The 12,004-nt window shown below is 52.8% G+C and overlaps 4 protein-coding genes across 4 annotated transcripts; 1 reads left to right on the top strand and 3 right to left on the bottom strand.

The window, feature by feature from the left end:
- Positions 1-304: 304 nt before the first annotated feature.
- BO80DRAFT_428968 (uncharacterized protein) lies at positions 305-2,550 on the bottom strand. The gene has a single exon (XM_025720364.1). It carries the CDS (start codon positions 2,463-2,465, stop codon positions 585-587), a length of 1,881 nt encoding a protein of 626 aa, XP_025570874.1. The 5' UTR covers positions 2,466-2,550; the 3' UTR covers positions 305-584.
- A 1,903-nt stretch (positions 2,551-4,453) lies between these two features.
- On the top strand, positions 4,454-5,201 carry BO80DRAFT_416498 (uncharacterized protein; the record flags this gene model as incomplete). The annotated part of the gene is made up of 3 exons (XM_025718187.1): positions 4,454-4,576; positions 4,634-5,024; positions 5,148-5,201. The coding sequence occupies exons 1-3, from the start codon at positions 4,500-4,502 to the stop codon at positions 5,199-5,201; spliced, it is 522 nt and encodes a 173-aa protein (XP_025570873.1). The 5' UTR covers positions 4,454-4,499.
- Positions 5,202-5,923: 722 nt separating this feature from the next.
- Positions 5,924-7,429, bottom strand: BO80DRAFT_458858 (uncharacterized protein; the record flags this gene model as incomplete). The annotated part of the gene is made up of 3 exons (XM_025722308.1): positions 5,924-6,226; positions 6,276-6,755; positions 6,803-7,429. The coding sequence occupies 3 exons, from the start codon at positions 7,427-7,429 to the stop codon at positions 5,924-5,926; spliced, it is 1,410 nt and encodes a 469-aa protein (XP_025570872.1).
- Positions 7,430-9,676: 2,247 nt separating this feature from the next.
- On the bottom strand, positions 9,677-11,080 carry BO80DRAFT_222919 (uncharacterized protein). The gene has a single exon (XM_025714412.1). The coding sequence runs from the start codon at positions 10,586-10,588 to the stop codon at positions 9,824-9,826; it is 765 nt and encodes a 254-aa protein (XP_025570871.1). The 5' UTR covers positions 10,589-11,080; the 3' UTR covers positions 9,677-9,823.
- Positions 11,081-12,004: the final 924 nt, after the last annotated feature.

The raw sequence follows: 12,004 nt of genomic DNA, 5'->3' as shown, positions 1-12,004 counted from the left end.
AACGGATCAACGTCAGCGCTAGCAATGGCACAGGCCACTCACCAAGAATATCATCCAATGGATTCACCAATTCACTTCGCTCTCACCGTGTCACGAGGGCAAATGGACTTCGGGCGGCTAGGCACGTTTCCCTGCCGTTCCCACGAGAAGGAAAACTACGAAACACTGCTGGCATAAAGGGTTTCCTCTTTCTATGATCGGGAGAAACCTTTGTTGAGAGTAGTAACATAGCTTCTCCCTAGAAGGTACGTGCAAATGCATTAAAGCAAAGCCTGGTTGAGGATACTAACATGAAACCTGGACCAGAGCCTCACTACTATCTTATATACCATATCTTCATTTCAACAGGATGACAGCGAGTTCCGGCCAAGTCGGTGTTTGCGCGAATCGAAGGTGCGGACATTGGAACAACGAGCACAATAGTTGGACATGCAAGGAAAGAGGATGCCGCAAGAGGTGGAAAATCTGTCAGACCGGCGATCATGGCGACTCGGGGACATGCCATCTGCGCCAAATGTCCTGACCACCCAGGCGGTGGCCCAGATGGGTTTACTGAGTACATTGATCTCACGAACTAACCGAAGTCAAGAACATCCCTCAATACCATCCAACCAATTTTCGACTCTCTGGATCTTGAAGCCCACCTCATTTCCAACGTCTGATTCCGCATCGTCAGGCTCTTCGTCATCAGTGCCTTCCATATCAACCCAAGAATGTTGATATATCCCTTTTTCGTTGCGAGGATATCCCGTTGACCTTAACCATTGGAAAATGCCACGCGTGGCTATTTCAGAAAGAGATTGCGAGAGGAGATTGTCACTAATATCTCTGGGCGGGCTGGGGTTCCTTTGGGTGGTAGAGAATGGTGTTATGTCATATGTTCGCCTTTCATTTCCTTTACTAAAGTCTTGAATTGCACCGTCTTCTGACAAAAGCCATTCCCAAGATTGGTATTCTAAGCAATGTGTAGAAGGACATTGAGCATGCTCTTGAACCGTTAGATCCGTGTCTGATAGTTGCGTCACGCCGAAGGGCTTCCAGGGCCATATCGGAGGTCGGTCGTGGCCTTCGGTGGCTGTGATGAATAACAGACGGCATTCGTCATCGCGACGTATGGATTCATCATTGACCCGTTGTGTTCGAGAAGTTAGAAACGTCTGCGGTATCCCAGTCCATGCAGAAGATGGAAGATCTAGCGCGACCATTCCCGCACGTATATCACGCAGGACAGGTTTTGCCACATCCGAGCACACTGCTCCGAGCCAAAGTACTCCAAGTGGAGGCTGTCGCTTGGAAAGTACAGCGGCTATCAAGGCCGGGTTTGCTGAAGAGATTGAGTCAAGCACCGCAAACGCCGGGTTTAACCAAGCGCTGGCGAGATTACACTCAATATCAGGATTGAAGAAGGTACTGCACAGAAGAGAGCGGAGTCCCCAAGGATTGGAACTCAAGGTCATGTACTTGGGGAGCAGTTCTTTGTGGGTCTCAAGAAGATTAATAATGGTAGGGAGAGACACCCGGTGGCTGAAATGCGCCTTCAGCTGTTCCCGGGAAAGTTGTCTTGGAAAGGGAAGGGAAATCGTTTTGCCCTTTAGGAAAGGAATGTAGAGTACTCCTGTGAGCGCAGTAGAACATTGGGCGTATAGCCCATAGCGCTCGCAAAAACGCGTGAGGTATCCCAAGGCGACAGCTGATGATGGCGGCGATGACACGTTGACGACGGATAGTATGGCTGACGAGATTATTCTAACGTCTTTTACCGACACTGACCACGGCGACAAATACACTTGACCATTATATTTGGTGGTCGCATCCCAGCAGGTGTCGGAAGAGAGTATGTTGCGCCACCAGAGAGCTTCTTCACCAGAGACCTTCTCCCCAAGATCAATCTGAATGGCAGGCCGCTCGTCCGGATGTGGTGCTGCGCCCGATATCTCCACATCGTAATACATCCGACTTTCATGGTCTGCTGAGCGACTCAGCATCTCAACCCATCGAACGGACAGGATATAAGCCCAAGCCAAGTAGAGAACTGCCAGATAATTTCCATTGTCGTAACCCTCCAACCCCTTAACACAAGGCCACTTCTCAAGCGGTGCATCTTCTGACAATCTGACGCTTAATCGGCTTTGGACAGCTAAGAGAAGTTGCTTAGGCAAGACTATTGGTGGTAGGTCACAGGTTCCTCTTGAGGTACTCCACTTTGAGCGGCCATTCACAAGCAGACTACCTTTCCCTTGCGCTGCTGGCTTTTCTTCGCAGCTGAACGGAATTGTCTCGGTTGGGGAGATAAGACCATCGCCTAGAAACGATGGAACCTGGGAAGCAAGATTCTGTAGGTCTAGAGCCTCGCGAGAAAATGGTGCGTCATCGCTCACAGCAGCCGTATAAGAAGACCAGGTATCGAGGCTCTCTTGGAGGACGCGTTGATATACATCATCACTTGGGCGCGCGGCATCGCCCATCGTCTGACTCCACAAGAAGAAGAACAAAAGGACGAGTATGTGGACCTATTTTTGTTATTGTTTTCCGCTGAGGTTGTAATTTGAGTGTGTGTAAGCTGTAAAAATATAAGAGAGTGAGGGACTCCTTGATGTTTATAGATCATGTGATGCATACTCGGAGTCTCATATTTCCGTTTCCGTTGAACGGCCGAAGTTACCCGGGATTCAGAGGCTGTCTATCATCACCGAGGGACGCAGGCACTACAGTTTTAAATCCTTGGTTAGGAAAGTATTGCCAACTATCCTATTCATGCCGCATCAAGCCTTGGACACCGATTAGTAAGTTAGTTTCTTATGCTTCCGCAATATGTAGCTCTATATTCCTTTTTCCTCCAGATCATTTCGCACAGACCGAGCCGAGGCCACGCCCATGCAATCCATAGTATGCTTCCACGCATAGCGAAGTGTGATGGGTTGAGACCTGCGTCAAGATACGTGCAAGTAGATTGAGTTAAGCATAGTACCCAACATAATCCTGAGTGATCTGCAGGGCTCATTGGAAAAGAAAGAGATCTAAGTTGCATACGGGATAACCGATCCATCTGAACTGAGCTAATTCAGGATAACCAGTTAGAAGAAACCCCATAACACAATATGCTCGAGCCTTCCGTCACGCGTCTCGCGGCACGGTGTTATCCAAATCCATAATCCGCAGATCCAGAGGTCATCCTATAGTATGCTAGTATGCTCCCCTGCTAGTCGAAAAGGAATGGTAAGAGAGGGGGAATCTATATCCATGTATCCCTGCGGCGGACATAAAAGGACTCATATTTCCTCAGAATTTCGGCTTTTCTCATTGTCATTGACATTCGAGCTCTCACTTGACATCGTACCAATCTGTTCCAAGCCGCCTCATTACCAATAATCGGTGAATTGTCCAAGATGGTCGCTACTCACCATGACATTAACGCGTCCCCTCCGGTCCCCCAAGCCGTTGACCGGGAGCTAGAAAAGAAACCTTTACCTACTCTCATTGTTGGAGAGCTGGAACCAATCGTAGCTAACTTAGTAAAAAAAGCCTTATCCAACCCAGCTACATAGCCCGGTGGGCTACCAACCACTCCAATCTTTACCTTCGGACCCTCCACGCCGCCGCTTAATATCAACGAACTGGAAAAACAGTTAGTAAACACTACTAAAACCAGACATCAGTTTGACTACACCGACTTTGAGGACTCCCTTGGCACTTTCGATACTCAAGAAATCAAGCTCGAATATCTCATAGCTAAAAAACAGTATAATCTATTTTCTTAATCTGAGGAGCCTATCACAATTCATTAAATAAAAATTCTCCAAGACATGCCAAATCACAAACCTCAAGCGACTTCTACTGGTGCGGAGAGTACTCTAGTTAAAGATAGTAAGCATAAAAAAAGAGTTCGAGCCTTCCAACCAGACTACGAAATTAGAATAAGTCGATTTTAAGTGTTTTTGAAGCTTTTTTTGGAGGTATGGTAATAATTTAAAGATAAGTTATAAAAGCAGACGTGTATAAAACGCGTGGGTGGCCAGTCCGCTTATGTGGCCGGTTCACTTGTGGATTACGTTACTAGTTAGTTAGTTAGTTAGTGATTCAGTTTGAAGTGACATTTTCACTTCGATGCTAAAATTATACTACGGAGTAATCCCTTTCGATATATGCAAAGATATATATGCCTGTCTCATACGGAGTATACACGTAGTCTATTTATGTCTTATGGTTGAAGAAATAGCATCAGCAAACAAGCACCTACACAAGTATCCATACAACATAGTAGTCAATACAGGCATAGATACCTGACCTATGCTTCGTTACTATCATGTACACAGTACTGTACACAGTAACGACTGTTTGCACCCCAACCCACTAACCCAATCCAGTAATCAGCTCTCCCCAGCTCCATCCTCACCATCACCATCACCACCATCACCATCGCTTCATCTCTTCCACAACAACCCACCCTCATTCCCCCTAAACCAAAGCCAAACGCCAAACGCCAAAGAAAACCAACCAAAATGCCCTTCCACCTCCCCCGCTCCATCCTCCCCCCAATCCCCTACCTAATCTTCGGCATCCTCGAACCTATCTCCCTGTACGTCCCCCATGCCCTCCCCCCAACTCCTCCCAGCTAACATCCATTCAATTCTAGCCTCTCCGGCACCATCTACCCCCACCTCTCCCCAACATCCTTCATAATCTCCCAAATCCCAACCAACCCCGACCCAACATCCACAATAACCCCCTCGTCCCTCTCCCTCGCGTACCAACTCTCCAACATCTACTTCCTGCTCGCCATCCTGGGCATCTGTCTCCTGCATACGACTTCCGAGCCGCGCGTTATAAAGTACTATTTGGGGTGTTTGGCGGTGGCGGATGTGACGCATATACTGGCTGTGGGGTGGGGGATGGGGAAGCAGAGGTTTGTGGATTGGGGGGGCTGGAATGCCTTGACGTGGGGGAATGTGGGTGTTACGGGGGGGTTGTTTGTGTTTAGGGTGCTTGTGTTGGGGGGTGGGTTGGGGGGGGTGTCTGGTGGGAGGGTTGCTGTTGGTGGTGGTGATAGGGGGGTTGGGGGTGAGAGGGTGGTGAGGGGGGGGGATGAGATGGAGGGGAAGGAGAAGAAGGGGGATGGTCTTGGGATTGAGGAGAAGGAGAAAGACAAGGGGAAGAAAAAAGGCAAGGGAAAAGGAAAAGGGAAGGGGAAGAAGAGGGTATGAATCTGAATCAGGAGGATGATGGGTCCTAGTGACTACCATTATTGTGTATGAGGAAGTTAGGGTATGACTTACGACTGAACTCCCTAGGAGTACGGAGTACATAGTATAGTACTACTATACTAAAGTACTATGTAGTACTATGTAGTATGCAGGGATGCTTGTAAGGCTCTGACAGGGAGGTGATGTCAGTTCTACTACGGAGTACAGTACACCACCGACTACCCGTTGTAGGCAATGGTATCGCCTCTCTGTCGGTGTGATTGACATCCCCGGCCCGGCCCCATATAATGACACCATGCGGATTGAGATCGACAGATGAACCCATCATACTTTCATCCTTCGGAGTTAATTCGGGCCTTCCGCCCCCTATCTACATCGGATGGAGTCAACGACTAGCACCACGACTATTGGCAATGGTCTAGACCCGTCTCACGTGTGACGGCCGTCACGATCCGATCCCATCTACACGCAAGGCTCGGGTGAAAGGAAGAGGTAGAACCAGGCAGACATCAGGTCTAATTTAATATAGAATACAGCCCAAAGAAAGAAAGCACAGACCCGAAAAGGGGACAAATCAAGGCAAACAAATGACGCCAGACCGTTGCCACAGACTCTTGCGCACCCAATGATTACGCGTCATGAGCCTAGCGTTCGTCAAGGCCATGCTCCAAGCTCAGACGGCGCCGCCACGTGTGGTCTCCCTGCGCGACCCGCCCCGACGTCTAGTGGAGATTGCTCTCGAGATTGCTCGTCTGCAATCGCTGGAACAGCTGGTGCAGGGCGGGCGGCCCGTGCTGCTGGTACTCCCGGATATGGGGGAAGAGAAAGGGGATGCCCGGCCGCTGCTGGAACTCCTGTCGGTAGGCCACAAAGTTCTCCGCCGGATCCATCAGGCCCGCGAGTTGAGGGAGCACCGGGCTCGGGATGGCCGTGTTGCCATGGATCTTCAGAAACGACGTGTTGTACCGGAAGAGGCCGCTAAGGATCGCCGCGAAGGCATGGTAGTCGTGCCGATTGTACAGGGCCTGCGTCCGGTCAGTTCGGCTCAGTGGCCAGCTTCCCGAGGGAACCTACCTGGGCCAGCTCTTCAATGTATTCGATCAGCTCGGGCAACCCGGTGCAGCACTCCCACACCGCCATGCTCATCAGCTCCCACGTCACCAGCAGTCGTTTGATAACGGCATCCGGTTCCACAAAGCTTTTCTGGGTCAGTCCTGAGAAACAGCTCTGGTCGCCCGTCGTAATCGTTTTGGCAAAGTCGTCCGCCGACATCGACGCCGTCAAGTCCTCCAGGAAGGAAAAGTCCACGGCAAATGGCTTGGTCCAGTTCATCTCCCGGGCGTGGATGTAGGTGCGCTCAAACCGCGCCCCCAGGACGGAGAGCACCTTCAACGCATCTTTGAGGCTCGGCGGAAACGAGAGGAATAACTGTTGGATGGGTCCCGCCACGAATTCAAAGGCCGGAGACGAGGACCGCCCCGGCACGGCTTGTCGGAGGTCGCGTAGGCACTGGTGCACCGCCCGGTGGGCAAATGGGCTGCGAGACCGGAGATGCTAGGGGCGCGTCAGTAACTTCCAAGGCATGGGGCCCGCTCACGTACCTGTTCGACCTCCAGGTACCGGGGCAGCTCCTCCGGGAACATCTGCAGAAAGTGAATGAGGTGGATATAGAGCGCCGTATGCTGTTGTAGAAACCATTCGACCGCGGGCTCCTTGAGGGTCAGGGAGTAGCGGACCAGCCTCTCAAACGAGATGCGGGTGAACTGAACCTGGCTCTCCGCATCGATGGCTTCGGCGATGCGGAGAGGGTTCATGTCCCGATCCCGTTGGGTTGGGACCCAGCTCCAGGGGACCAGAGGAGCCCGGTTGTCCCGACACCGGCGGAGAATCTCCTCCACCTTCTGCAGAGGCGACAGGCTGTCCACAAAGGCCAGTTCATCCGGGCTCACAAGTGAGACCAGGATCTCCCGAATGGTATGGGGATCGCGATTCTGGAGGATCGACCGGGGCAGGCTCGCGTTCGAGTAGAGCCCAAACCGGATCACTCGCTGGATTTCCAGGGGGTCAAAAGCCCAGAACACCGTGGCGGCCTCATCTTCCCACCATCGATATTGCACGAAGAAGGGAGGAATCTCGGTCTCCGATCGAAACAGCAGCGGGTAGGCCGGCCCTGGCTGCCCAGGCATGGGCATGAACGGCAGGCTGGCCGACGGCGAGTACGCAGACATGCCTGCGATATCAGAACGGCTCAAGAACCCTTCTGCGAGCAAAGAGAAGAGAAAGGCGAGGCTGTCTCTGGGCACTAACGGAGACTACACTTCAGCAACGAACAACATGGTGATGAAAACGGTCCCATCAGCGGAACGGCGGACTGGCTACCTTGTTCTCGAGGGTCCTTTTATCCCTGCAGGCGTAGTACCAAGGTGGGATCGGAAGCAAGCCCCCCCCCCCCCCCCCCCCCCCCCGGTGCCAGGCCGTTCACTCGTACGATTCTAGAACCTCCAAGACCAGGCATATAGGGTAGGGGACAACAACGTCAGATGAAACAGCCGGGACTAACCTCACGGAACGGGAATGCAGAGGGCTCGAGCTCAACGCAACCGACGTATACCCAGGAAGTAACCGTCGATGCAGGAAGAAGAAGGGTTGGATGACCAGGAATAGACCACGAATGAACCAAAGCAACTAGCTCTATTGTATTGCACCCTGCATTGCATTGAACCACCCAAGAGTAACGAAGAAGCTGGACACGATCGACCTTATCTTCCCAGCTGGCGCAGGCCAATTCCCCTTCAACTTTGCCACGTTTGACAACTCACGAGGAAAAGATGAGGGGAGACTCCCGTCGATGCCCGCACCGCTGCTGCTGCTGGTTCCGGGTGCATCTGAGCGGCCAAAAAGGCATGACGGCCAGTGGCGCATTACAGAACAGAAAAAAAAAGGTAGGAGACGAGGGCAGATCCTGATCCGAACCACTGGGACCCGGGAGCCAGGTTAGGCCAAGGGACGGAGATTACCTTCGAGACAGGAGCTGAAATCATGGTTAGGGCCTGGTGGTGGGCCACTCCAATCAGTCCAGTTGCTCGCCGCATCATTTAATCCTCGCCCGGCGGCCAGGGAGCGCATTCTTCGGCCCCTGGAAGACCGTTAGGCCTTGGGAAGGCCTCCCCACATGGGCTGTGAATAATCAGGATCCGGCATCAATAATCGTTGTCCCCATAAATAATCGGACCGTTTGGCAATAGTAGGGCCGATAATAGCAACAATCCCAGTGATGGGCGCCAGCCAACGGCGGGCCAGTGGAGCGGTGGCATATTCGGGGTTAAAAAAGAAAGGGAGATAAAAGGGAAATAATAAAATCGATAATGACACTAACCCTGAAATCAAGAAAGGGAAATATCATACGAAAAAGAAAAGAAAAAAGGTGGAAACGAAAAGCAAAAAAATAAAAAGTTGGAAATGACCCAAACCGGCAATGGGCGAGGGCAAGAGAGAGAAGCGGTCAAGCAAAGCACCAGGATGGAAGCAGAGAGTCCAGGACGTGCACAACAGCTCAAGACGACCCGGCCATGCAGGACCACTTGGTTCTGGAAGGTTCACCTCGGCCCCATCTCATCAAAAAAAGAGGCGAGACACACACACACACACACACTGAGAACGCGATCAATCGCGCTGGTGATGCTCGCCCTGAAGCGGTGTGGTGTGTACATTAATGAAGTCAATTATACATCAGCCTCTTCTATAGTAAGGACTGAGCAGGCAGTCGAGCCGACAATGCCTGCAAGAGGCTGCTTGGTCAAGCGCCAGGAACGGCTGGTGAGCCATCGACTGGTAGAGAGATAGTCATGATGATGCCGAAGCATCCAGCGTGGATCCTCCAAGCCGCCGTTCCTCGCGGGAGACTCCACCAGCCATCCATCGAGATGGAGACATGGAGGGAGAGACACCCCCTCCCCGGTCACACACAGAATGCGATAGAGATCGGGTAGATAGATAGCTAGTGAGTCTGCTACTGCGCGACTAACTGAGTTGTCCTCATCCTGGCTTCAGCGAGCGCAACGCAACAACCAAGCAGTCAGAAAGTGTATCGCCGGTGATCGGGCGATGGCGATCGGGATGGAGACTCCTTCCAGGGCCCCAAGCCCAGATGGGCTGATTAGACGTCTCCGACCCATTGCCATTGGTCTTCCTTTTTTCGATGGCCTTCCATCTCGGATCGCCCCCGGATGGGGATTGGAGGCCCGGCGGTGCGATGACGACTGCCGGCCCTGAGCTGAGGAGCTCCTCGGACGTTTTTCAGTGTCACCTCGACCCCGGAGTCGTTGCATGTCTCACAGACGGAGACAGGCAGCCATGAGCATTGAAACCTACCCGCCAGAACGAAAGAAATAAAAAATCACGGGGTAAAAATAAGAAAGAGGGGGGGGAAATTCTCAATGGACGAGAATCAGCTCGTGGCTGTGGGTGGCCGGCAAAAGCCATGCTGTGCTCCACCAGCCCAAGGCATCGTAGGATCCCCTTCATCCTATCAATCCCAGCCATCTGTTCTCCATCTGTCTGTCCATCTCGCGTTTCCCGTTCCTTCGGTCTGCCCCTAACCCTGAGGAACATTCGCTCTTCGCCTAGTCCGAGATAGCCAGACAGGCTAATCCCACCATTGGGTCGGATGGCGGAATGCGAGGATCGAGCCCTCTCCACCCCAACCTAGAGACCAGAGGCTGTGGCGCAGAGGAACAAAAGGATTGAGTCGGGGGCCCGCCCGGACACCCTGGCCGCTTTCTATCTATCGACTCCGTACGGGGATGGGAGGCCCCGATGGTCAGAAAGGGACAAGAGTAAACCTTAGGTTCAGCCATCAGAATCATTCGGCTGCAACCTGTAACTTGGGGTTGCAGAGCCACGGCAGCGCCTCTGCACTGCTTCCCTCCACGTTGTGCCAGACAACCCCCGAAGCGACCATTTAGAGAACCTCGAGTCCCTCGAGAACTGAACGAATCCAGGAGATGATTGGGACTCGTCCTAGGAACGGAGTACTCCGGCAAGGGTACGCCGTGACGGGCCCCGTCGTCCAGACCCGCTCGTTCTCTGGAGAGGCTTCCGAGCCACGGGCATCCCTCCCAGCTCGGTTGTAAGAAATTGTCGTTACTAATTGAAGCTCGCCTGTCTGTGTCACACCTCGCCACTTTTTTCACGGCCTTCCTTCCTGGCTGGATTCTACGACGAGCATGCGGGATTACCTCCCTGCAGAGCCATGGCTGAGTTGCTGTGCTGCTGAGCTGTCGCCTGCACAGAGAACCCTGGAATCTCAACGCCTGGTCTTTGTTCAGTCCAGACTTCCGCGGGAGAAAGACGAATGAGTGAGCGGGCGGATGGATGGCCACAGCCATGGCAAGCTACGGCTATCGATGGGTGGCTGACTGCCTGTATGTAGGCGAGAGGAGCCCGGCTGCAATAGCGCAACGGTTGTCGAGGCCCTGGCAAATCCTAGTCACAGCCTCGGCGTCCTGTCGTCCAGCATACGCCCATCACCTTACATACATGCCTATCCTCCCGCATGCGGTGACGTTGCGAAGACAATATCTTTCATCATCCGTCTCCCGTGCAGAAGCGTGGGGGCTCCTGCCACCACCCAGAGCCTATCGATGGAGATCCCGTAAGACGTATACACATAAGCCGGAGGCCGTCTCCTTCTGGACAAAGACAGCGCCTCTAGTGGGTGGCATTCAGCCACATCAGCGACCTATCCACCCGCTAGATGTAGCCTGCTGTATCCGGATTGGCTCCTGACATGCAGCATGCATGAAGCCTGACTCGCAGTCTAAGGAAGTATGTATGGTGTGCGTGGACGAGTGCGTGTGTGTAGAGACGAGACCAAGAGCGGGCTATGTCACGGTGGCTTGAAGCAAACATTGCGAAGTCCTCGCTCACAGGCTGGTACTAGGTATATAACCTTCGTACTCATCTACCAAACGGAGAGAGCTACTGCCGCGCAACTTGCTCGGTGCGGTCTGGGGCCCTCAGAACCGGGAAAGGATATGTGAATACCCATGGAGCATCGAGACACCGTGATACAGAGTGCGATCCCACCCTTCCCTCGATGATCGTTCCACCTCGATCATTCGGACCATTCATGCCGGTATCCTGCCTGACCTGACAAAGAGGCATCCAAGACCCTAAGGTACCTCCATCCAAAAAGGAAGAGGTGGGCAAGCCCCAAAAGGGCCGAGGGAGGAGAGGCGGGGGAAAAAAATCAAATAGACCCAGACCAGGTGCTCCCGCAAGTGATGGATCGCAATCACATTAACTCCGATCATGTTCTGACTTTAACCGATCTATCCCGAGTGCAAGAAGGCTGGCTCGGGGGGCGTCCGACCACGGCGATGGTCGAATCCGGACACTGATTCTATTGCATCGGTTATCAATCACAACTCGACCGCCAGGAATCAAGAGAGATCGCCCGGCCGAAAGTGACTTGTCAGTTGACTCGACGCGCCAAAACCATGCGACTTGATAGATAGTCGTGGCTAAGCCTGCATGGTCAGCACCTGTTTCGTTTGGCGCTCCTCTGATGCCGAGGATCGGTCCAAAGGGAAGCCAGCAGGATCAAGTATCCAGATGATCTCCTTATCATCTTCCAGTACAGAGTACGACAGGCTCTGGAGCTGCACCTGCACTCTGCACCAACATCAGCACCGAGACCAGGACCAGGACCTCCAGCCCGTCTTTCTCCCCTCACCCATACTTACTCACTTCTTGGGTCAGCTCCTCACTAACCCCTCTTGACTAGGTGAAAAGGAGGAGGT

This window comes from Aspergillus ibericus, assembly GCF_003184845.1.
Source record: "Aspergillus ibericus CBS 121593 unplaced genomic scaffold BO80scaffold_55, whole genome shotgun sequence".
NCBI lineage: Eukaryota > Fungi > Ascomycota > Eurotiomycetes > Eurotiales > Aspergillaceae > Aspergillus > Aspergillus ibericus.
Note: the sequence above shows the minus strand (reverse complement) of the source record. Positions and strands in the feature narration are given on the sequence as shown.

What these genes read in the sequence shown, in the direction of transcription:
- BO80DRAFT_222919 (XM_025714412.1), bottom strand. Translation starts at nt 10,588, where the DNA reads ATGGCTGTGGCCATCCATCCGCCCGCTCACTCATTCGTCTTTCTCCCG.
- BO80DRAFT_428968 (XM_025720364.1), bottom strand. Translation starts at nt 2,465, where the DNA reads ATGGGCGATGCCGCGCGCCCAAGTGATGATGTATATCAACGCGTCCTC.